Source organism: Anas acuta, chromosome 1 (assembly GCF_963932015.1).
Source record: "Anas acuta chromosome 1, bAnaAcu1.1, whole genome shotgun sequence".
Classification (NCBI taxonomy): domain Eukaryota; kingdom Metazoa; phylum Chordata; class Aves; order Anseriformes; family Anatidae; genus Anas; species Anas acuta.
In genome coordinates this window covers 157698097-157724519 of record NC_088979.1, presented here as the reverse complement: position 1 = coordinate 157724519, position 26423 = coordinate 157698097, and the positions used below count along the sequence as shown (strand labels likewise).

Sequence of the window (26423 nt, the reverse complement as noted above, 5' to 3'; positions counted from 1 at the left end):
TAAAGAGGTACAGTGTTTAAAAAACAAAACCCTACAACAGTAATAAAACAAAAACTCCAGGCTTCTAGGGTCTTAGGAAAAATAGTCTTGTCTTTCCCCAGTGTATGTTGTGCTTTGGCACACACATACTTCACCCCTAGTTGTGTGCTTCAGCATTAACAGCAAATGTTGATAGGATAGGAGCAAGGTTCAGAGAGGTTAAATTGAGATGAAATGATTACGTCCTCCACAGGGCTAATTCAGATTTTATTTTGGTATTTCTCAAATATAAAAAGTCAAAATTCTTACATCAATCTTTAAAGAAAATCCATGCAAGCAGGTCAAAATGTTTACAGCTTATTTTGCCCCCCCACCCCCCACCCCTTCCCTTCAGTTTTCACTTCACAAACCATGTTGGTAACTAAACCAAGTGTTTGCTTTTTTTTTTTTTTTGTTTACAGCACATTGTTAACAGACCATTGAAAGGTTAAGTCAGGGTGCAGTAAGCACCAAAATAAGATTGTTCACTTTAACAGCCTCTGTGCAGTACTTCAGTATTTCTTCTGGTGTTCAACATACCCCTTCCCCTTCGTTCTGGCTTCACACATTTTGAAACGTTAAGGCTATTTGTTTGATACTGCCATAAGCTAAGTTATAATAATCTTACAACTTAACAGGTAGGAAAAGCAGTGGTACAAGTTTAGGTTTCTGAAATCTGCAGATTCATGTCCCTAACCCTACTCTGCAGAAGCAGATCTGGGTACATCATGCAGAATTTATGGCATGAGAACAATTCCCCACCTGCTCTTACGCAACAGGTTTAGTCCATCTAAAGAGAGATGTGTGGACAAGCAGAATGGTTTTACACTTAAAGTGGTAGGTACTAAAAAAGATAGCTTTCCAATTGAGTTTTGAACAAACCCTTCCTGAAGTCTAGGTCAGATTTCATTTAGACTAAAGCTATACCACTGCTCATTTACTAAAGCAGTTTTCCTGTGGCAAACTTAAGTGTTTTCAGTATACCTTTACTGTCAAGGTTTGTACAATTCCCAGACCATTCCTCTGAAAGGGAGTAGAAGTCAAACTAAGCAATACAGAGCTTCATTCTGAAGGTTGCATAGAGACCGAAGAGATTTATACAATGAATGCTGCTAAAAAAAATCCATCTGGCACTATTGAACAGCTCAAATGTGTGACCAAAAAATAACCAAAATATTTATAGGCAATCAGCTGAGTTTGTTAGCAACAGCAATACTGTACATTTTTACATTATTATCAAATACATAATTCAAGAGTTACAAAATAAGATCATGCATTATCACTAAGTCTTATACAAGCTTGGATTGGTTTTATTCCAAGAATCTGAAACTGAGACAGAAGCATTTTTATGAGTAAGAATTCTCTGGATTCTTGTTGTAGCTTTCACATATCCTATAGAATCTTGTTACAAGAAAGCCTGTACAAGTTTGCTCAAATTAAAGTGTTAAAAGTACTACTGAACAAATAAAGCATCAAAAGTAAGTGACCAAAAAAAGAGAGCTAAATCTTCCACTCTTTTAAAGGCAGCTTTAGAGCCAGAGGTACCCTTACACACCATAGGTATAATTTTAACAAAGATTAGACATTCATCAAAATGCTCAACTCCACCTTCTTCTGTTTTGCCTAGCAAAACCTTGCTTTTGACACCACTGAGAGTTCAGCCTCTCACCTCTTGACTAAAAGCAAGGACAAGCTACTTGCAATAAATACCTCCATGTTTAGATGTGCCTGAACAAAGTTGTGTGTTCCTTCCAGTTCTGGGAGTGACCTGGACAGAGGGATGAGGAACACACACCCTACCACCATTTCACAAGTCCTCAGCTTTGTGGCTCATGCCTCTTGTCAGTAGTATTTATGCCTCTTCAAAGAGAGCAGCATTAAGAGATCAGAACATCTGTCTCCCTAGTTTCACTGCATTTACATATGGCACAAGATTATTTTTCTAAGGAGTAACTTCTGGCAACAACATTTTTTCCTAAAAAAGTGTAACAGCACAAAAAAGTTTAATTTATAGCAGCATTTTACACAATTTGTGTTAAAAAAGTAGAAGTTAACCATTTGTGTATTGAGTAACAAAAGGTTTAAATTACATTTATTTTCCATTTTACACTCACTATTTACTAGTTGGACTATTTACAAAGGTTCCAATGCTATGAAGAGAATGAGCTATACCCAGAATAAACTTCACATGTGAGGTAAAGCTTTACCTCAACCTCTGTTTTGATTGGCTGGAGAGGAGGTATAGTTGGGTTTAGATCCTACAAAAAAATCAGAATTAGGGTGTTCGTATGAATTAGGTTGTGTTCCTGTAGAAGAAAACCATACACAAACATACATACATCCACAGAGAGGGAGAGAGCGCAAGAGACATAGAATAACCCTACAGTAAAAACATTAAGACCTACAGTGGATTTAGGTTTCATCTTTTTGGCTGAAAAAAGAGCATAATGAAAAACAAGAAAGTTGTCAGCTGTGCCTCATTTCTGCCAGGCAGGTTTTATGAAGAGGTCAGCTTTTAATTCAAAAAGCTAAAACAATTGATGTTAAAACAGTAAAATCGAAGTGTTTAAGAGCTAACTTAAAAAAAAAAATGGGGGTTTCAGCATACCTTCTGAATAAGACAAAGGAATATTATTCTTCCATTAGTGTAAGTATCAGCCCATGTGCCTCCAAGGCCCAGGAAGAACCCCAGCTGGTTCCTGCTGGGCAAGACACCTCAACACATGCTTGCTAACAGACACCTCTGTAAGACACAGGTGCCCGCTGAGTAAGTCTTATTTTCCTTTAAGTATTTTTAAAGGGCAACAAACTGCACAAGCACTAAGTAAGATGCTTGTCACTGAAGGTTAGAAGTTTTTGGAACCTGGAGTGCAGCTGCACCATGAACAGGATGTATATCCAAATGCTAGAAGGAAAAACAGGAGGTGAGGGGGGGGAAATCCACAGCATTTTCTGCATCTATCTTCTGACAGCTCATCAGCTGACCAAATAACAAAAGTACAGCAAATGGTTTTGGTAGTCACAAGACACAAGTTCACCGTCCTTGCTCTAGTTCTACATTACGTGAAGATTGCATAGGATAAGGCAACCTTTCGGGTGACTGAGGCAAGCAGTGCTTTAGGAAGGTATCCTTTGCTCTTGACAGGCTCGACATGGCTTAGTGCTTTATTGTAGTCACACTTACGCATCTCTGCCTTCACCACACTCATGTCCCCAACAGTGCCATCTTCAGTTCTTAGCGCTTCACTTGTGGATACCAGGTAAGAGTTTAGTATAAGACTATTTGCTCAAGCTTTTCTATAGCAAGTACTCTTGCAGAACTGCTAACTGACAAGTCTTAAATAAGCTGAACACCACTGAGATGCATATTTTATTTTAGCAGATAAGGAAATTTATATACTCAAGTTTCCTATTTCTTTTTTAAAAATGGCCTACTAAGGCATCTTAAAAAAATCCATATGGCTTTGGTTTGCTGAAATACTATTTTACATTGTTGAAAAGGAAAAACGTGTTCAAATAAACGCAACATTATGACACATTCACATATTTCATTTAGAATTGACACTTATACAGATGCCTACGTGTGATCAAAGATGTCTCCCCTTGTGATGACATGAATAAAGAGGTAATCCAAACGTTTATCTCACAGTAGAGGGCAACCCAGAAGTCTGTGCAGAAGTGACATATAAGGAGTTACTATCTGGAAGAGGGGGAACCACAGAGTTTCCATTAGTGGGCGAACAGCTCAGTTTCAGTTTTTCCAAGTACTCTGCATGAACAGGCTTGTGACACTGAAGGACCTTGATTGCATCTTCTACTTTAAACCATTCTCTTTTCCTTCCTGAAGGAGTACAATCCACAAAGAAAAAACAAGGAGTTACAAATTTTTACCAGCACCATTTGTTGCTATCTGATAACTTACTTTTTCTCATTTACTTCAGAAGTTCAAGTTTTCAGGCAGAAGACAGTAAAGAGACATCAAAAATATTGATGAATGCAAGAAAGTCACTCAAGCTTACTGAAACAGTTCATAATAAAGCATTTCAGATAAATCTCTTAAAGGAGGTACCAGACAGAAGCTCACATAACTGTCTGTATGCTACAGAAGCTACATCTAGTCCTTAACAGAAAGGATAATATTTAAGAGTACCACCCTCCTACATTGTCACGTCTAGCACTGAACCAATCTGAAGAATGAACATGCATGAAGTTACAGAGTAAGAGTAGCCTGGTCTAATTTGGAAATCAGTGTTCTGTACTCAAAACACAACCATGTACAGAGTTACTAAGGTTAACTCTAAGTTTTCAAAAATAATTAACTTATACCAGAGAGATGTTTAGATAATTTCTAAGACATGTTGGTAAAATAGACCTAATACCTTCTTTCTTATACAAGTCAGTCCTTTCTGAACACTATTAAGACATCTATGAACTGCTAGTTTGAGACCAGGGCACATGGCCCGCCCAGGGCACACCCCTGCCAGCAGTGCTCCCCAGAGGTACTCCAAGGAGAGGGGAGTCAGGAGCAGCCCCAGGGCAGGATGCTCCCATCTAGCCTGAAGCTTGGCACTAAGCAGGAACAAACCAGTGCTGTCCTCAGTCCTTGCACAATTCCAGGCATGAAAAATAAGGAAAACCACCCCCAACCTCAATCTTCTTAAGTAATGGACCACTCAGTGTTGCTGTACAGAGAACCTGGCAGGTAATTAACAAAGTGCACTCCCCACAGACTTGGGATGATATCACCTCAGCTGTACATAGATGTACATACACAAGTAGCTACCTTAACATCAGCACCGTCACTTCTGAATAATAAGGTTAAGGTGAAAGTAAATACTAGCAATTACTTATTTCACTGTATAGAACAGAATCAGGAATTTTACCCAGTGATTACAAGGACTGCTTCGGAAAGTAAAATGTATTTAATAAATAATTTCAAGTATAGTGTATGAAGACAGAATGTGTTTACCTATATTAACTGAATCCTCCCAGTCTTCCAGTATTTCCGTCACAGTAAGAACATAAACATATGTCCTATGCTTCCGATCCTGGTTCTGCTTAAATGTTAAAGTAGAGGTTTTAATTGCAGCAAAAAAAAAAAAATATAATTAAGTATTTCAGACTTTCCACAACTGTAAGATTAGCAACTACTTACCCTGGAGAATATTTGCCAGTAAACCCTAACTCTTATTTTCAGACTAACCATCTGTACTAATATATGGGAAACTGGTATTCTGTGTTGTTGGTCACCCTGTTTAGTATTAGCAGTTGCCCATTAGTACTACCCACTACTTATCCTCTACATGTGTTGTACTGTACTGTGATTAATTACATGTCCTAGAACTGTTTTCACAACTCAAGTTCCTATATGAAAGGCTTTTTTTTTTGTCAAGAGGGAACCACTATATAATGTGGCCTGATAACCTATACAACGCTCAGAAGTTTCACTCAGTAAGTACAAGTACAATAGCATCTGTTTCCAATCATGACAAATGCAGAACTCCTATTACCTCTATAGGTTTGCCATGTTAGCAGCACTAACCACCTATTTTGAAAGCACAGACTTTTTTTGAACAAGCTAAATCAAATACATGAACTGACAGAGGTAATCCACACAGTGAAAGGTCACTGTGCTGCAGCCAGTCCACAGTTTGTTTTGTTCTTTTTATTCTGCTAGATACTGATTTCCCAGAAAAATTCTAAGTATCACTCTTATTCAAACCTTCACCCATCATGTAGCAACAGAAGAAAAACACCTGTCTGATGCATCTTCCAGCAGCATTCAAAGCTGTACAGCAAAAGTACAGGCAAGTAACACTTAACAACTTAAGTCTGACTCTGTTGCATGGAAGCTATTTTGTTTTTTCCCCACGAGAGTCGAACTACAGACACTCCACCCCTTCCCCAGCCCCACCAAAAAAAGATATCTTTATGAAGTAAACGAAATATCTCACCTCAAATATCCCAAGCAGTCTGCCTAGTTTTCCCTTTACTCCAGCCTACAAAAAAAGAGACAGGAAAAAAAATATTACCATGTGCTTTTTAATTTAAAAAACTGAAATATACTATAGCAACATTTCAGCAAGTGCTTTAACATAGGTTTTAGCTACACAGTGCTGCATTGCTTCTGGAGTTTCTAGCTTCGGAATATTACACTAGGACAAGTTTGTGTTCTGTGGATTAAAGAGTATGTAATTCTCTCAAGCACTGCCATCCAGACCAGAATACTGTTTTATTTACCATCGACTTTGTGAATTGTATTTTATTAGAGACATCCAATACCGAAAAAATTATCCAAGGAAGAAGATAGCCTAGAGATAAGTTAAAATAGTAGGGTAGCTTACCTAGAGACAGAATTATCAAAATTCCATTGCTATTTCTTACAGAAACTCAAGTCCAAGTCCTCAAAATAAAGCAACAAGTTGAACTGCAGATAAAAGGATGGATCTTACAGCATAAAGCATTAAGGTATGCTGGCTTTCATATGAAAGCATAGCTTTTGGCATGTAATTTAAAAACTGAATTTATATTTCCAGATCCCTACAGCTTTGAATTATTTTTCTAGTTAGTAACATTATAAAGAAATTTACATTTAGAGATTTGCTCCTAGTTTCTTAAATAACCCCTATTTATGTCATCCTGTGCTTAGTAATCTTTTCAACAGTTAAGGCGGTCATTGTATCCTACTAATACTCCAGGGTTTGTTTTTACAGAAGTAATATACAATGCCTCTTCCAAGATAAGTTGTTTATGATCATCCATTATGATCATCAAGATCTGAACATGTATGCAGTCTACTGGTAGACTAAGCCATATCTACATTTTGTCTTGCTTTGTATAACCAGTAGTTGAAACAGGGCTTCTTAGTGCTAAGATGCCATTTTCTAGTGTTCAGTCTTTGTTTCCAGCTTTAATCAAGGAAAGTTACTGATGTCTTGTGTCTTTATACAAAGGACCATATGGATCTTATTTACATTTTAATGAGCAACTCTGACAGACAACTGGGCAGGCTTTGGCAATAAGTCTAATCAAGATCTCACAAGTGAATGTTTTGTGTCTCTCTTTTTAAAGAAAGCAGATGGCTGATGTTATTTATTAAGCAGTTTTGATGAAAGAAATGTGATCTCAGCCCCTGCAACAAATAAAGCATTTTGTTTATCTAGAGCAAAAACTAGCCCTAAAGTTGATGCAAAACTGTATACATTACTCTGGTCATGTGCTGAAAGAGATACCTGTTCGAGCTCATGAAGTTGAAATGTTAACTGTGCCTGTTGGATAAGTGATTAGGCAGCATGTTAATTATGGAAGCGACAGGCCCCAAGAGACACCAAAGACTGCTTGTGCTTCACACAGAGCAATGGAAGACTTCAGGAGCCTGGAGAAACACCCTAAATAAATGTTCAAGCTTTTTGTTCCTAATTTCTTCAGCATTATAGTACCTTCTGAAGAAGAAGCAGAACTTGAAGAGGCCAGAAGTTAATGTCTATCCTCAGTTTTTGCCCTTCTTCTCAAGCAGCAAAATCTAGGAAGCACTATATTCTTCAAGATTTCTACTTGAAATAAATGAAAAAAAAGAAAGCCACCCAAAAACATCCTCCCAAACTTTCAGGAGTTTAGAATTAGCCAAGGCCTTATTTATATCAAAGATCTGGGAAAGCATTTACATCCACTACTATCACGGGCAGGACTCTGGCAACAAGAATGCTGACAGACAAAAAAAAAAAATCACAAGAAACACAGGAGAATTTCTCTGAACTAGTGAGTGGGAGTCTCAAAATTAACTAACACATGGCACAAACACCATTACCAATATTAAATAGCTTTCTTGCAGAGCTTTCTTTTTCTCTCCATTTCTTAGTGTCCCATATTCACAATGTGAATCTATCATCAATTTCACAAGGAGCACAAGGAATTTACTTTTTAACAGCTTCTGTTCTCCCTCCATACAAATCAGTGGTTTAAACAAATACTCAACTGAGTAACTGTGAATGAAACAATTAGCTGCACTCCATGACATTAAGTGTAAAAACCCCCCAAAGCTCAGAATGAAGCGTTTGCCCAACCAGATGGTGTCACGTAGATGTGATCTCTCACTGATTTCTAGTTAATCTCTAGGCAAAAGATACATGCTTCCAAAATGTAGCACTATTCCTTCAGATAGAAGCATTTTTCAAAACTTTCATACCCCAAAATATAAAAAGGCAGCAACTTCTAACAGAGACAAAAGTCTCATAACTTTTTTCCTCTACAAATAAGCTATTCTGACCTTGACTGAATCATCTTCATAATTTAAAAAGTGCCATTAAATTGACAGACCATTAAAGAGTACTTTTGCTAACAAAAATATTTCCTCCAGGTTCTTTCCTTTACATAGTAACTTCAAAATAAACCATAAATGAGTCCTAGAGGACCAAGAAATGCTTTATCTTTTTCCTGGAATGTCAAATAAAGTTCCTACACTCCCAGTTTTAAGCTTTTAACTCAACACGATAGCAAATTCTAGAGTTTGAACAATTTCGTCTTTCTTCCCACAGCCATTATGTTGTTAAAACAAAACACAGCTTTTTAAATAAAAAAAATCCAAAGGCTACTTGAAGACACTAAACTTCAAGAGGAAGTTTGAATAAACAGCATTTCCTTTATCAGACAAGTTACTGCATGTCTATAAGCACCAGGTAGATTTCTTATATTTCAGATTCCTTAGATCTGAATGTATACATGTATTTAATATTAAGTCTAAATCCAACCGCAAGAGTGAACACTGGTCACTTTATCTCATATTTTTTTTTGGCCTGGAGGTCACTCACTGCTGGCCGATCCTGGTACACTGCCCTGCAGGAGGTGCAGTCATGCTTGCCTTGGGTTTCCTGTAGATGGAGCAAGAGTCACACTGGAATTTTATTTTTAGGCTAACAGTCTACCAGGGCAGAAAGTTGCTTAAAATCTGCAATACAGAAGAGTTATTTTAACTGTGGGATCTGTTGGATAGTACTTTACTGGCTACTCTCCTGAAAAGACAGTGCAAGGCTACCCTTGCTCTCTTCTGCATACTTTTATAGAACTCAGTGTTTCATTGTGCCTGTCAAAATCTTTAATTTGAAAGGATGTTATTTTTTTCTTTTAAGTATCTACATAGTTCCAGTCTGGAACACCCAATCATTTTTCAACTATTAGCTGCTCACTAAAGCAGATTCCTTTATTTCCTTTGAGAGGTCTTAGATAACATTACTGGCACTTACACTGCTGCAGCAGATTAACCATCAGAATCTGCCTCCTCTTCTCAGAAGCTGTATTCCCACAGGTCAGGGAGGAATTGAATGTTTTTTGGCTGGTAATTCAGTATACTACTAGGTACAAATAGAGCAAGAGTCTTTTTAGTGAGATGGAAGAAAAGGGAACGGGAGGGTGTTTATTCCTTTTGAGAGGAAGATCGTAATCATTTAATCACCATTATTTCTGTTGTGTTTCCCTTTGAACACCCCGTGTGCAAGCAATTCCCATTTCTACCTTTCATACTACTTCATTGAAGACTAAGCTCCAAATTCACTAACAAAGTAGCTCCACAGTTAAACAAGGTTTAATATGTTTCTGGGACTGCTTTATACTGTAATTTCACTTTGTTATCCTAGTTTCAGGTTTGTACAAACTTGTACCAAAGGAATTGTTACCTAAGGAATCTTACCTACTATAACCCATAAAAGACAGATGTTCAGTTTATAGTAAATAACAATGATAAAGCAGAAACATTATTTACTAGATGTAAAAACCCCAATACAAACAGAGCTTAAGGATAAAAAAAAATCTGAAGTCACACAATCTGACTGTAGGACTGCAGTGCATGCATATTTGACTACATTTGATCTTTGTCTGTGTTTTAAAACAAGGATTTTAAATGCTCCATTTTGGTGGGGAACCGAGAGACTTTTAGAGCCAGTGGGCTCTCGTACTGTGAACTATTAACACTCCTACCACTAGGAACTGCCACTACAACACCCACGATCTGTTTCTCCGTTTTAATAAATTAATGGTAACTGACGGTTAGTTTATGCATGACCCAAGACTGAAGAAACACAGTTCAAACCAGTGCCACAGTGTGCCTGCTTTGAAGTTTATTCATTCACAAAACCCTTAACAGTTCACTTCACTGCACTGTAACCAGCTTGCCAGGTGATACTGACCTTAGTATAAAAATAGAAAGGACATCCATCTCTAGAAAGGTTAGTATGAATTTCCATGGTTCAAGTCAAAGCCCTGAATACCATGCCAGCTTTTGATCAAAAGTGGCACTTTCCTTTGCAGTCTCATGGCAGCACACAAGATTCAGCCCAGAGTTTAATAATACTTTAAATTAGGACATGAACTTTTAATGTTCATCTGATACACAAGCCATCAAATGCTGAAAATCCTGAAGCTGTAGAACAAGCATCTTCAAATAATTGTTGCTTATTAAAGCCCCTAGCTTCTGAAAATCCTTTATGTACTTTCAAGCACAGATAAGAGCTGAGGCATGGCCGGCAGGTCACACCTTACTTGAGAATACCATAAAAAAAAGGTGTAGTCACCATAATAAGGATGAGTAAAAACTCAGCCTGTGACTAAAACACCCTTGTTAGCACCAGTCAAGAACTTCAGATCTGTTGGGTTCTCTAACTTCAAAAAGTTTCTCACAGTGTATAAACACTAATACTGACATTTTTTCAGACACATAACATGCAGCTGTTCTATCATGAAGGCTCCTACTGAAAATTTTGACTGCAGCAGTATTGTGGTTAAGGTAACATGTCAAATTTCAATGGATACAAGACAATTTTTGAAGACTTACACTTGAATCTGTAGGTTGCAGACGTTTTCAGCATTCTGAAAAACAGTATCCTGTTTTTTCCTATGCATCATCTGCAAAATTTTTTCTTCAGGAGTAACCAATGTCTTAGTATATCTTTATGTTGCAGCCATAAAGTTTGCAATGTCTGGGCAGCACACGCACTCTGATTGGACTTCAACAGAAATTTGTACCACATGTATGCTCCACAATGTACCCCCTAACCATATTCTGCACCTCTGCTGCTTACCCTTCCCCACTCGCTCCCCTCTCACCACACCACCGCAGAAATTTGTGAGCAAGGCCACAACTTTAAGTACACGAAATATTCTCTGAGCAGAATTGGGGTAGCAGAAAACTAATTATCAGCCTCTGTACCACAACTCCCACTGTGATACTGCTTGGCTATGAAGTTAAACTGACAACTGTGTCTAGCACTGCACTGTCTGCAAACTGATGCTTGACCACTGTTAGCTTTTGAATAGTTGGTCAAGCCCCCACAGCAACTTCGATGACATTAAGTGCAACCAGGTCCCCTCAAGATGGGGGATGTGTCATGACTTTCCCTAGAGGTACCTATACTGTCTCTGTCTATACAGTTCTGGATATTTGCTCCCTTCAAATGGCACTTAACTGCCTTGTGGCTGTTTCCTTCACTTTCATACAGGAGCCCTTGTTTGGATGCGTCTTGGGCAGCTCAAAATTGGCCCCCACAGCAAAAACTGAACACAGCCCAAAAGTCTGGAATAACCTTGTATAAATGAGGCTTATTTATTCTTGCATCTTGTTGCATGAGGGTTGCTAAGAGCACTGAATACCATATTGGTCTGTTCCCCACATAAGGTGGGGAAACAAGCTCAGTGAATTAGAGACCACAGAACTCATTTAGACACTAAAAAGCAAGCAGAATTTTGGGCAAGCTGCATTTACATTAAACTCCCAAGCCTCCACAACACAGCAAAAACAGACCTAAGGGTATGCAAGCTAAAACACCAAGTAGTACAGCTAATCAAAAATAGAGAAAAGCTCTAATAAAAACATTATGCATGCTGATAATTAACAACAACATTAATGTGTTTTGTCATAGTGGGATGACAAAGCTGTTTAATACTACCAGACGGTCTGTACTTCACTTACTTCCCAGCATGCATCCACTTTCTGCAAAACCTTGTACTTGCTATTTAAGAAACATGATGTAAATTATTAGAGTTGATCTGTGGTCAGCTGCACATTACAGAATTTCCAATTAAATTAGTTAACTCAGTGTGATTTTCTAGAAGTTTTATTGGGCTTACAGTACCAATTATTACATATTTAATCTACCATTTTTAACACTTTGCCTAAGAAAAATAAATAGCAAGTTAGAAAATTTTGCATCTGAAATTTAAATACCATACCAGAGTAAGGAAACTGCATTAATTCATCTAGACTTAGACTTATAACTGCTTTGTCTCGGGGTACAAGCAGGATTAGAAATGCAGACCATACCTATGGTACATTCTTTATAGATAAACAACCTTACATGTACTTACAAGTCCTTTTATTGTTGAATTCTCAACTGCTCAGACATACTAGTTTCCAGTATTTACTGTAGTCTGGAAAATCCTCAGAGGTCTACTTATTTATCATTCTTGCATAGCTGTACTTCCATGGTTTGTTCACCTTCAGTGTTCTAGAAGAACTGCAAACCGTACATTTTCTGCATTAACACAGAAATGCTACACTACATCTCATTTGGCATGAAGTCACAGTTGTGCTTCCAGGCAAGTGTTTATAAAGTTCAGCTATGAAATGAGAGTGTGCTGCGAAACCATTTAGTTCACCTCACCACGCCATACCTTGATCCTAACATACAGAACTGAATTTCACAATCATGGAAGTTTTGGTCAAATCATTGATAAAGGAGGTAGAGCTCCCTCTTTCTTCTTGATTTCCATATGATAGCAAAAGCACAAATGGAACAGTTTACCCAGAGCGGTTGTGGAATCTCCCTCCTGGGACATATTAGACAGCCATCTGGACATGATCCCGAGCAACTGGCTCTAGGAGGCCCTGCTTGAGCAGGGGCTTAGAGAGGACCTCCAGACATCCCTTCCAACCTCAGCCATTGTGTGATAAAGCAGATGATTTTTGTTTTGTTTGTTACCTCTTCATACACCTCTCTGACAGCTGCTCCCCCGGGTTCTTCTTCTGGTTCCATTCCTCCACCTGGCACAATCCACTGATCTGGGTATCGGCTACTGCTTACCAACAGCACCTATGAATAATTGCAAATGACTGTTAAGTATAGCTTACAATTCAGCAGTCTTGGTACTACCTACTTCTCCTGCAATGCACTGATTCACCTAGACAAATGGATTATAGACTTTAGTAATGAAGCACAATAGGAAGCCCGGAGTTGTAAGAAGCACAAAACAAACAGAAGTAAAATTATTAACATTAGCCTTTTTAATATAAAGCCAAGACGCTATTGGAGTATCGTGCTCATACATTTCATTGTGTCTAAGCATCTGAAGATAAAGTACACAATACAATATGCATGAGAATGAAGACATACTGTAAAAAAATCTGATAACAATACCAAGTTTTAATATCATCTAATCAGCAAAGTACAAAAATTAAGACAACACACGTTAAACTGTTTAAGAAATGGCAACTTTTGGCTGAAGAACTGACCATCTGAAAATGTGTAATTTTTAGTCCTACACAAGCTTCTTTTCACTAACTGGAACATGACATTAGGACGGTAAGGTTACAACATTGCGTAACTAAATTATAAAGAGTATTTCACTGGCTTTTGTTCAATCTGTTTTCTTTTAACACTTCTCTAAGAGGGAAAAAATGGAACATTGAATTTTAAACAATTTCTAAGCTTAATACCAAGTTTTCAATGACAACATTTTAATTTCACTTAAAACTTGTGTCACCTGGTAATATCACTGATATATACCAATCTATGAACCACTGCCTACAGGACTTTACAATGTATGGAGCTGAGAACATCTCCACATTCATCTTCACATACTGAAAACTAGGATGCCTCATGTCTAGAGTAATTTTCAGTAAAAGACTGTGAAAGTAAGACCTTGATTCACAGCTACACAGCAATGAACAGTTTTCCTTGTCTTAGAAGGACATGTCTGAAATACACTCCATCATCTAGGTGCCTAGATGAACTCTTTGTATTCTAGGCAACGTTTAGATAAATCCTACCCTGAAGTCACAGGGCAACAGTACAGGATCAGTACTCAAGTCTTGAAAACCAATTAAAAGACATTCATATTGCTAAAAGTTTAATGTCCACAGGTAGATGAGTGAAGTTACAGTCGAGCCCTCACCAGCTACCTCTAATGGTCTCTAAACTCACCTCCTATTTAACTAACTAGAAGAACAATTACGTGATGAAGGCAACAGGGATATGTGCAACACATGTATTATGTCCCTTCAGCACTCACAGAAATGTGCTGTAGATTCACCTACAGCAACTGGGCAGTGTAATTACAGTGACTGCAAAAACATACATTCATACTGATGGACACCTAGAAAAGCCTTATCAGACAGGTATTTTCTCATTGCAGCATTTAATTGCAACCAAACCACCCTACTCCAAAGGATTCTCTACTGCACCAGTTGCCCATGATTTTTCCTACACTAAAGAAGAAACACAGCAGAGACCATCATTTAGTACAAAACCATCCTCCATATCTAATCTAGATGTTCAGATTTTCAGTCAAATGAAATATTTCATTTGGCTACCTAATCTAACAGCCAGCAAAAGGAACATTGTTAAATACATGTGCGTCTGAACTTGACCCTTACAACCAGCAGTTTTGTCTCCTAGCATGCTTTGATATCAACAGATTCCCGCAGAGGGTGCACAGCTCAGCTAACTGCAGCTTGAAGCAAGCTTTTAAATGCATAGGTGGAGCACTTAATCACTACAAGGAAGAACCACGTTGAAAACGCTTACAAAGCAGTTGTAAAAATCGAGTTTATGAACACGCTTGTGGGATCCCAGACATCAGCATTACACATTATCTTCTGCTGATCAAACCAGCACTCGCTGCAGTCATGTGAAAGCCAGCAACAGGGATGAACAAAAGGATGATTATATCACATTAAATCATTCCCAGCTTAATAAAATAGTTTAATCAGCACTCATTGTTTAGTTAAGGCTAAATATAAAATTCTTAATTACTATTAAGGGATAAATCAGGTTGCTGGTTCTGGCAGTGTAGCATAAAGCCAAGAGCTTTTTATGCCTTAATATATAGTTGTTTACTACTACTAACCCAATCAATAGTCTACTGTGCTGGGTTTGTGTATCTATTAGTTTCAAATTACCCTTTCAAAAAGCAGAGGCAAATACATCTAGCAAGCAATCAGCATTAAAATACATCACTCTACTTGGTCAGCTTTACAGCCATACATACAATCAACTGCGAAGTGCTTGGGAGTTCATTTTGGCAACTACCCAAAGATAGTTATCAAAAAGTCTCCACTAACCTTGCAGCTGAAGTATTTTCTCAAGCATCGTTTTTGTGTGCTTCAGTCTCCTGTGATCCCAGTGCTTTTGTAGTCTGAATCTAAGGTACATCCCTGGGACCTTCAAAGGCACAACTTCCCCCTCCCAGTAACACCTTCCAGAAGCCACCAGGGCATGAGACATCCATCTTGGGAGATGCTGGCAACAACATACTCAATGGTAGGCAACTTCTACACAACGTGAGACCTGATAGCTGCCCATTGTAAGGTCAGGTCATGAGGCTAAAAAGCACCCCAGACATTCTTGCACTCACTTGCTTTTCTGGGGGAAGTGGGAGGGGAAGGATTCAATTCCATATAGCAAGTTAATTTTCAGGTGTTTCCATCTGTAACTGGCCCAAAGACAGACCCCACGGTGCCCGAATGACTCGACAGATTGCTTAATGACTGCACCAGAAAGCTGTGGCTGCTTGAGAACGCACTCGCTTGGCAGAACAGGTGCAAGATCAGCAGCATAAGGCTATCAATTCATCTCCCCTCAATATCAGAGGTGCAAAACAGGACAACTGAGATCCAGGTCACCTGGACATCTGATGACATTCATCTTCATGGAGACAGCGGTACTCTACTGAAATCAAGACTGGAGTACCTAATGCACCTTTCTTTTTCCTGGCCTATGCACAAGTTTTACTCTTGTACTTTTGAGCACTTCCTACACAGGGAAAAGTGTGTCCCACATCTCTGAACACAGATACAGGATTGAGATTTCTTATACTGGATTATTTGCCAGTGATCACTTCCCTTTTCCCATCTCTGAAAACGCCTTACAGATGACTGTTTCTCTTCTTTAAAAGATGCCCAAAATACAGAGTAGTGGTATCAAATCTGCTTGCCTAGTTATGCTCTTAAGGTTAACTTACCCCAAAGACTAAGTTGAAGGTATTATTTTCTATCATTGTCTACCTGCCAAGTGAGGCGATAAAGCTGTAAAATTCAGCTAAGAGAAGAAAACGAAGGATTCTTCCACTCAGCCTTACCAACCAAGTTTTTACCTTGTTTTCAAGTCCAGGAATAGCAATGACCTTTGAGCGTAGTGAGGAAGAGAAACTGCTAGCCAGCCTACTTGTAATAAGCAGCTATCAGTATGCTTAACCAAGATATGGTTAACCAAAAAAACAAAGGTAATTGCAGAGCATGTGGCATCATGGGACTCGCTCACTATAAATGTTAAACCTGCAGACAAACAACTGAAAAAGTTTCTAGAGACAGATGCCAAAGTTTTGGCCTGTTTAACATTCAAGTCAAAAAGAAACCTGTGAAACAGTTAGCAGTCATTTATTCCAGAAGATTAAAATGGCAACAGCTCAGCGTAATACAAATTACAATCAAAAGCTATTCTCCTTAATTTTTCTCCCCTATCAAGCATTTGAAGCAGTAGAAACTGACTTAAGGCTACAAAATACCTTTTTTTTTTTTTTGTCTTTCTTAACTGTGGGACACTGTAGCTTACAGAAATAATTGTATTAAGAAGAGCTTACTTTAAAAAGAATGAAGGTTAAGGTTGAAGCTTGCTAGACAGAACAAGCAAACCCACACGGCCGGATTCTTTGACTTCAAAGCACGACTGCCCACAACTTGAAGTAATCAAGAGAGAAGCGGAAGCCACTATAAGCCGACCAGAAGATGTGAGTTTTTCCATAGTAGATGCATTATTCACAAGGAAAGCCCTATAGCTGAAAAGGTTCCACAGGAATTACTTGTCATTAGATGTCTTTGTAAACTGTCCTCCCAGCCTAGCTATGTCGATTCCCCTCTTCCCCACCACACTCCCCATTTTCTCCCATCACTCCCACTAAGCCACCAAGTCTACCCTGCTGCTTTAGCTACCTGACAGGGTTAGCTAAGTTCACCCTTTTTTTCATTCCACATGTAATAAAACTGGCAATTAAAAGGAACAACTTTCAAGAGAGGAAAAAAAATCACCCCCTTGGCCCCAAATGCCTGCTGAGCACACGCAGCTCCAGTCCAGAGCACAGCTTGGGCACATGGGCTAAATAAACCCTGCGCAGAGGAGGTAGGGACAAGGCAGGTGCAAGGAAAATAAGGAATTTAGGTCCCAAGTTCTGTGAGGTGGCTTACATGCAAACAATTTCAGAAGCTTTAAACTAGTTGGAGTATAAGAAAAAAATAAGGGCAAGAGGTACCTCAGGTAGAAAACCCTATCAAAATGCTGTTACAGAGGACTAACACATTATGTTCTCATGTCTTTTGGAAAGATCTTTAAAGGAAAAAGCCATCCCTACTGTAAGAAGAGATCCTACTTTGTTGGAAGTCAATACAGCTTAGCCCAGCACACTCAACATGGAAAACTTCGACCTGTGTGGTTGGACTGCCAGTAACAAACAACTTGGAGACACAGACAGCTGAAGCCAAACACAGCCAAAAAGGTCAGTCAGGCCCTGTAATCTGTTTAAACATGGCCATCAGCAGATGCTCAGGTAGGAACACAAACAGGGCATTTTACTGTTCCTCCAAACTTGTGACCTCTAATTGTTTTTAGCTCAGGAGGTTCCTTAGAAGAACTGGGAAACTGAGTTGAATGCTACAACACAAGAACATTACTGCCAAGCAAGGAAAAGCATCTCTTACAAAGAAACCCTATCAAATGATAAAATAGACACTTGCATCACGTTTGCAGGATTCCCTGCATGAATTTGGGTAAAACACAGGCCTTTCAAGTTAGAGAACACATTTCAACCTGCTGTTGTAGTTAGATTTCCTTTATCTGACGCTTTTTGCTATTTTAAGTTTCCTCGCCTCATTTCAGTAGTTCTGAAATAGTTTCTCAGTTCCCCTATAGGTTACCATGGTATCCTTGTCCTAGAATATCTCATTTTGGACTCCAGAAAGTTGAAAAATGCAGTGGAGCTTTACACCTTGCTGCAGCAGTACCACACAGGTTGCATTTATTCTCTGTAGACTGACTCCTTATTGTTCTCATTCTTTACTGCTATCACTTTCAAAATTTATTTTTTTTTTTTCCCTAAACTGGAGATGTAATGTTCACAAATTATACATTAGTTGAAAGAAAAACCTTAGGATCAGACTTGACAGCATTTAAAAAACAATTCAATTCAAGGCCGCAACATCTTTACTTTCCCCCTTACACTGAGGCAAGGAGTTCAGGAAGCTGATGTGTCCAGAAACCAACCTGTAGCTTAAAGCTTCATTTTCAGCCTGAGCACGCTCAACACTGAGGAGTACACTGCTATACAAGGGTCAATGCTGTACAAACTGGGGCAGAAACGCATGACTGTAGCCACCTGATTCCTGATCAACCTAAATTCAAGAGCTTCTCATACAGTACTTTACAGAAAAAGCACTGAAAAGCAGTGTCCCCAGCTATGGCAGGTTTAAAAAGATTTAATCTCACTGAACAAACAGAGAGAAGAAATGGCATAATAACTAACAGTACATTAATCTCAGAACTGAGTAACTTGAGCAAAGTATCTTGAAAGCAATCCATAAAGCTGTGTTGTCTGTACAACATCCAAGTCTGAAATACCCTCCTAACTTTATGTCAAGATCACTTTTCAAGGCAGTTAGTGAATCAGTCAGCACAACTTTACTGGCATTCAAAAGATGAATGATTGAAAACTAATATATACATATTTTTACAGCACTTCAAAACCACATCTGTAAGTGATTTTTGCATTCAGATACGGCAATAAGGAAGAGAACAGACTTCCGTGAGAAAGGTTTTGCCTTTACTTGCAATTAAAATTCTATTATTCTATTAATTCTATTTCACATGAAATTCACATACATGGGTAATATCTTGTTATGGCAGATCAGAATTCACATACTTTTCTCCAACTGCTTGAAGTACTTTGTTCTGTTCTTAGGCTAAAGTGCTCATATCAGGAGTGGGCAGCCCTATACTACTGCAGCACTTCAGTTACACCATGTTTCCTCATGTCAACAAGCACTCAAGTCACCTGTAACTAGAGCTCCTCCTAAGCTTCACTAAGTTTCTGAGAAGCAGATTTGACAGCACCTAGGTGCAATGAAAGGTATGTATTTTGTGACCAGCCACGTGTAGAAGTGAGATTTCTGGCCTCCCCAAAGCCCTGCAAATGAACAAGGGCCTCCCCCCACCCCAAACACCCATAGGAGTAAGCTTCACTTCCCAGGCAGGGTCACTTCCCCAATCCACTTTAGAGTAAGCCCTTCTCCACTTCTGCTGGCAAATGCAGAGCAAGGGAAAAGACACGTCAGACAGGTAGCAGCAGAATAGCTGAAACTCATCTTGCTGCCCATTTCTTTGCAACTTGAAACCCTGACCTAATCTCGAGCAGCAGAACTCAGCTTTACCGGTTACTCAGCAACATAATCCGTCTGACTAAGGGATCAGCTTCCAGCTGCTTCTCAGCAGCCAGGGCTCCAAGTCTCAGAGAACCTCCGGGCTCTACATACAGACATGACAAGGTTCCTTCTTGACAAGCACCAGTTACCTTGTAGCCTTCTTTGTCTAAAGATACTTTGACACCCCCCTTCTCCCTCCCACCCCAAACAAAACAAAAACAAAACCCAAACCATACATCTTTGAAGATAACTTTATTTCAAAATATTTACATTTGCAGGACTGGTTCCACTGAAGTGCTTTAGCACTAGATCACATTGCAGTGCGCTGTGAAATCAGTATCTGGACAAAGCCAGCACATCTTTCTTCAAGCTGGAATTAATGGAGAAAGCCACCTAATTAAAATAAGCTTCATAAGTGTTCTACAAACAACACTTAAGAGAAAAAACAACAAAAAAAACACCACACATCAACCCATGGCCAATGAACTCTTATCTACAAATAAAATATTTAAAACATGCCTTCAAATTCCAGCTAGAGACATGTGTCTCTATATATGTGTCTCACACGTGTGTGCAGATATATACAAGCATACATACATATGCATGAAGTTTCTGAAGAAGTCTGGCACTTTTTTGTAGGGATCAGTGACTTGAGAGCTTGTGCACCATTGAATTAACTGTGGTGACTCAAAGGAAAGCGTAGCCACCAGTTTAAATCCTCAAAGTAAACTTAGCATGGTGAGAGTAAGCTACAGAGGATATTTTCTCAAGTGTCTAAACACGAGTATTACTAGTTCAGATAGAAAGCCTCTTCTAAACATAGCAAAACACAAAACAGGTTTTGATTCACAACATGTTAGCCTGATGTGAAGCAGGTCCAGCCCTCAGCCCAGTTTGAGCAACTATCTGCCTGTTAAACACGTTCACACTGACTGAGATCAGTAATGCCACGGGTGCTGAAAAAACAGGAATCCTGGTTTCCCACTAAAAACCAGCTGGTAATTGACTGACTTCAGCATCTAAAGAGGCATGAGTTAAGACTGCAGCTTCATCCCTGGCTGACAGCTGAACTCCTGCAGCTTCGCACAGCTTTCAGACTTCCACTGCTGGCAAACAGTTTGTCAGAAAAGATCCCAAGGTTAAGGCAAGCTGGATACGCAATGACTGCAAAAAGCTGCTTTTCCTGTGGAAATAGGAATAACAAGGCATTTGTGTTCAGTAAGTTCTCAGTCCTGATCTCAGTCCTACCACAATGACCTAACATTCAATTATTTTTCTTTACATTGACATGAACTTAAACCTCTGCAGAATCCCATAGGGACCTGCAGGGACACAACACAAGCAGATGCTGTCTCTGTAGACACATTATAACCAAGGAGACTTGGGACTCCTCAAAAAGGGCCATGGTGGAAGCTATTTATAGGTCATGGAGCTGATATGCTCCTTCCTAGACCACACAGATGATGTCCGAATGCCAAGAAAATGCTGAGGCAGAACTAAGCAGGCCACCATGCTGTGTCAGTTATTCCTCCTGTACATTAGCTGGGCAAGGGCACGACAGAACAAGCGATAGCTACAGCACACCTGCATGTATGGAAGTGTGTATTCCCCAGTATTTTAAGTCATGCCTAAATTTTATTAGACAATCAGAGCAAGCTAGATAACCTGCTCCAGTCCATACATCAGCCTGGAAAGCATGCCAGCCTCCACTATGGTGTGATAGTCACACTTCAAGTCACACCTGAAAGCACACATCAGCTGTGTTTACACCTGGGAGCTTGTGCTGCAGGATAAAGAAGCCAAATCATAAGTCAAATATGAAGATCTTCACTTTTAAAGTTCAACTAATTCCTACACCACTATTTTGCCAGCATAGCCAGGTGATGCTCCTGGTCTCTGAGCTTGTAATTTGGGCTGCATTACACCAGTTTATACCAGTTCTTTTTGGTTTCTGAATGATACAGACCAATGTAAATTAAAATACTGCTTTGTGGCTTCCTGGATCCTTTTTATCCTTTAAGGAAACTGTTGTTAATATTAAGCAAAGGTTTAAATAAATTAAAGAGCACTACTTAAGTAGTGAAATAGTGACTGCTAGGAACAACAGACTAAACCAGGGTTTTTAAAATCTTGACATCCTATAGCCCAAGAAATAAAAACCTTTAAACTGGACCAAAAAGGATAAACAATACTAGCACCCTAGCATTTTTAACTCAAAGATGCAATAACTAACACAGAAGTGTACACCCTGGTGCAGTGAGGAGGGAAAACTCTACATTTCCCATATGTGACAATATCATTATATTTACTACTGCTTCAGTAGTAAGTCTCTTCTAGAAGGCTGACCAACAGAACCAGAAAAAATAAGAATTGAAAAAACAGGTGTTTTTCCTTCAATTTTTGCTAACAATTCATATAAAACTACTTTTTAGATCTGTCACTACTAACTGCTGGCTGAACACTAAAGTAGAGCTTTCAATGCTATATTGAATTACATAAAGCAGTGCTTGCAGCTGCCAAAATAATTAGAACACATTCAAGTTTTACACTCAAGGTATTTCAGCATAACTGCTCATTTATCTGTATAATATGTAGCTGCTGGAATAAAAATTAAATTATCTTTTCAAGTTGTTTTAGCTATCCAAGTGACTAGGAAAAAAATATTTATTACTTTACCCTTGGCTCGTTCTGCACTTTGCAAGGTAAGCATTTCCTTGCCCAGCCTGCCCAGACCCTGTGCCAGCAGCATCTATGTGAAGCCAGTGCTCACACAGCCCTGGATGAATAAGCAATTCCAAGTGAGGGAAGCAGGCAGCCCTCACAGTGCTGGGAGAGGCTCTCCTGGGGCTTATCCTGGAGGTGCCGTCCACATCTAGCTGCTCAGGAGAGAGACTCGCATTTCCTCATGCACAAATCCGCCAGCCCATCCCAATCTGCTGAATGCCCTCAGCCTTCTGCACGCACCTAACAGCTTCTGGCTGCTCGACGCAGACAGCCTGCAGCCCCCGCACACTTCATGCCTGCGTAGCCTTGATTCATTTTTCATTGGATTTCTCCTGCTTCCTCTACAGCAATTTGTTTTGTTCAAATGGCAGACGGTGCCTGCAATTACTGCTTCATTTCCATTAAGAATGACAGTAGGAGCCAGCACTTAATCTCATGTCCAGCTATCTCGCTCCCTCAGCCCAATGACAGTATCGGAAGAGACCAAAACAGGCAACACTAATGACAGTAGTCTAAGAGATGTTCTTTTAAAACACTCCAAAGATCTCTAAAGCAACCAGCCATATTACTTGACTATTTAGGCTTCCCTCAAGATTTTTCTGTTTTATAATCATACAATATCACAGCAAGAAAGCTAAAAAAAAAAAATCAAAAAGGGCTTTACCAGTAAACTGACATACACTGGGTCCTTTGAAAGATGATGCAACGACAAATGATTTTTGCAGTGGTGCAGCCGTTTAGACAAACTTCACTCCTCTCACGAGTACTTGCTTCATACTGCAAACACCAGCTCTCAGGACAGAGCAGCAGCTCTTGACAGGTTACAGCACTGTGGGCAAGGCCAGTTTCCACCCCCTAACACTGAGGAGAACTGGCTCTTCTCAAGTCTGTCACAGCAAGGATTGTTGGTAACTCTAATGAACAGTGTTGTAGCCAGAGCACAGGAGTTCAGCAACCATTTCCAACTGCTTGCAAGGGCCACCAGACTGGATTTGGCCTCAAAGGTACTCTAGAGGCCACCTATGTTTTGAATTAAAAATAAAGTAGTAAACAGAAAGGGAAAGGAAATACAGTGTGTTTACCGTCCTTTGTTAACAGTCTTAAATGAAATCATGCTATTACTGAAATATTTAAGTCTCCAAATTGATAGGCAGCATCCATAAATCAGCACAAGATCCCCTGTTGGTATTCCAAAGCTGCAGCAGGAAGAGGGTAATTGGTTAGGAACGTGTAATGAATCCAGCGTGCAGGACACCACGAACTTCTGCTTCAAGTTGAGAGGTCAGAAGGTGGAACCGACTCGATGATTTGATATCACTGCTAATCACAAGATGACTACACAACAGCTTGGCAATCGTGATAAAGACAGGTCCTATTGTAGCATTTCTTCCTGGAAGCAGTAGTAACTTTTTACATAACACTGTGAGACTCCATTCAAAACCACCACTACTGTTGCCCACACTCCAGAAACATGGGCATCAAACTAAAGGACATGAAAGATGATCAGAAAAATGGCAAAACTGTTTTAGGAGAGGAGTCTGTAAGAGCCTGTAAGACTTCAGTGTCCAAAGGAGTGCTAAGAATGAAAGGACTGCTGTCTACAGATGTGTCAGAAGTACCAGAAAGGAAGAAAAAAATAGCAAAAGCACAACCACAACTGGATATGAACTATCCATGTAGAAAGCCAGAGCAGAAGTTGAAAGACAAGCTAATTCTGAGGTTTGTATCGGAAGATTGCTGCAGATATTCATTTAGACAGGAAGAAGCTGACCAGCTTAAAGGTTGAAATGTGAACTGTTTCAAAAGTCTTGCAGACAATATATCCATTCAAACAGCTTGAGTTTTTGCTTTCTAGCTTAAGTCTCCTAAAATGGAGTACGCTGCTTGATATTTTCTCCCCATTTACCTGCTTTGTTGTCTCGTCTCCAATGCAAAGCAACTCACAGCCTATGGAGTAATAACCTTGTGGATCTAACTACTAAAACTGATGTTTTTTCAATGGCTTCTGTAGGAGTCTGCTGTTCCCCTCCTTCCCCTCCAGTTTCCCAAGTACTACTGCCTTTCTGCTCCTTCCAAGCAGAGGCTACCCTGCACTCCGAGATAGATCCCTGAAGATGCAGATCAGCTGACGGTGCAATCTCTGAGAGATGTGGAAAGGAAAAACACTGAAGACATTTATGTGGAGTTTGAAGTACACCTACACAGAGCTGTATTAAGACAACAGTATTCAAGAACATCAGAAGCAAGCCTCATCCAACCAGTTTGGGGAATGCGGCTGGTGATACAAGTCAATCACAAACAGCAACCGGAGAGGAACAGGTTCTGTAGCAAGACAGGCAGTTGGGGAACATCTAAACAAATTTAAGATATTACCACTCTTTTCTGGAAGTAAATCATCACAAGGCAATGCCGTTTCAACACACCTGATTTATGCCCTGAATCCGATTCTGCGTTATCCCATTCATTTCACCCTGAAGTGTGCCTGCTTGCACAACGCCCGAGCCCAGCCCCGTGCCAGCCGTACACCTGCAGCACCCCAAAGCGCTCCGGCACAGCGTGTGCCAGCATCCACCCTTCCTACACGGCGCAGCAGGGCTGCTGCCACCTTTACCCTCAGAGGGTGTTACGAGCAGGCAGTGCTTGAAATAGCCAGGGGTCACATCTGATTCAAAGAGCCGATTCATGGATGGTATAAGAAGCGGCAGCAGGAAATGAAGGAAGGATGGAAATCACAGACAAAGGTGACCCCGGCCACGCATTTCCAACTGCAACTGCTGCGAGCAAGCCCCGAGAGCCTGGTGCTACCCAAAACGGGTGCCTGAACTCCAGGAGAAGCCTGCTGGGGGGCGGCATCCGCAGACGGCACTCATACAAAGGGAGGCGTGCAGAGCAGCCGGGGGAGCTGCCGAAACCACGGAAAAACCAGACCGACTGCAAGCGCGAGCAGCGCTCCTGCCGGGCAGCCTCCTCCTTATAAAGCCAGGCAGATGCTGGTAGCTCGCAGAAGCCGGGCAGGGCGATCCGGGGCCGTGTCTGTGCCCCACACACACCAGCACGGAGCGGCCCCCGGCCCCCGCTGCCCCCCGCTGCCGCCGCCAGGTCGGTGCCTCCCGGCGCGGCCTCTCCCCGCCGAACACGCGAGAAATTGGCCACGCGGAGCGCGCCGGCCTCTCCCGGCCGAGAGATAAAGGGGAAAACCCCAACCCACAGCCCCCGCGGGTTCCAAACCAGACCCAAACCCCTAACAAATAAAGGGGCGCAGGCAGCAGCCGGTCCCCCCGCGCCTTGTGCAACGCGGCCGCCGGGCGAGCGCGCAGAGAGCGGCCGGGCCCGTGACCTTGGCGGGGCTCCGGGGGGGCCCAAAAACCCCCCCCCGGTCACCGCACGGAGCCGGTTCCCCCCTCCCCAGCCCCCTCCCACCGCCGGCGGGGCCGCGCACAAAGGAGGCGCCGCCGCCGCCCCGCGCACGTGTGCCCGCGCCCCGGGGCGGTGGGCGGCGGCCCCCGGTTCTCAACCCCCCCGGTGCCCCCCACGTGCGGGCTCACCTCGTCCTCCCGCTCGCTGCGGAAGCAGAGGCACGCCGCCCGCTTCTTGTAGCCCTCCCGGTCGTACGTGCGCGTCTGGTTCGGCTTCAATTTCATCATAGAGCCGCTCCGCCGCCGGCAGCCCCCGGCCGCCGCCACGGCTCACTCCGACCGAGCGCCGCCGCCGCCGCCGCCGCCGCGCCCCCCCCGCTGGGCGCTGGGGCGGGAGGGAAGGAGGGAGGGAGGGAGGGAGGTTGGGAGGGAAGCCGAGAGGCAGAGCGAGGGCCGGGCCCGGCCGCCGAGCGCCTGTCACAGCCGCGCCGCGCCGCTGCCACCGCCCCCGGAGCCGCGCCGCGCCATGGAGCCCCCGGAGCCGCCGCCCCGCCCGGCCGCGATCGCCGCGGCGGCCGGCCCAGCGCCCACTATTTAACCCCAACGCGCATTCCTGCGCCCGCCGCGCCGCCACGCTCCGCGCAGGCGCCGGGCGG

At 41.3% G+C, this 26423-nt stretch overlaps 1 protein-coding gene and 1 long non-coding RNA gene across 3 annotated transcripts; both read right to left on the bottom strand.

Annotated features, from left to right (window-relative positions):
- Positions 1–227: 227 nt before the first annotated feature.
- Positions 228–26423, bottom strand: NUDT4 (nudix hydrolase 4). 2 transcript variants are annotated; one of them, XM_068668240.1, is made up of 5 exons: positions 25957–26423; positions 12984–13094; positions 5973–6017; positions 4988–5075; positions 228–3859 (listed from the first exon to the last, which is right to left on the bottom strand). In XM_068668240.1, exons 1-5 carry the CDS (start codon positions 26053–26055, stop codon positions 3657–3659), a joined length of 546 nt encoding a protein of 181 aa, XP_068524341.1. In that variant the 5' UTR covers positions 26056–26423; the 3' UTR covers positions 228–3656. The 2 variants fall into 2 exon arrangements, with proteins under 2 accessions (XP_068524341.1, XP_068524344.1); XM_068668243.1 differs by having other exon boundaries at positions 4988–5072; positions 25957–26416.
- LOC137848786 (uncharacterized) lies at positions 13263–25903 on the bottom strand. The gene is made up of 2 exons (XR_011091526.1): positions 23076–25903; positions 13263–20870 (listed from the first exon to the last, which is right to left on the bottom strand). It is a non-coding gene; the product is annotated as an uncharacterized lncRNA (long non-coding RNA).

Bases quoted from the DNA above. Each gene is read 5' to 3' on its own strand.
- NUDT4 (XM_068668240.1), bottom strand. From the start codon at position 26,055: ATGATGAAATTGAAGCCGAACCAGACGCGCACGTACGACCGGGAGGGC. The intron at 6,018-12,983 runs GTAACAAACAAA...CTTTTTTTGTAG, and splicing joins TCAGAGAGGTGTATGAAGAG to GCTGGAGTAAAGGGAAAACT. The intron at 3,860-4,987 runs GTAAACACATTC...GTACTCCTTCAG, and splicing joins GGAGGATTCAGTTAATATAG to GAAGGAAAAGAGAATGGTTT.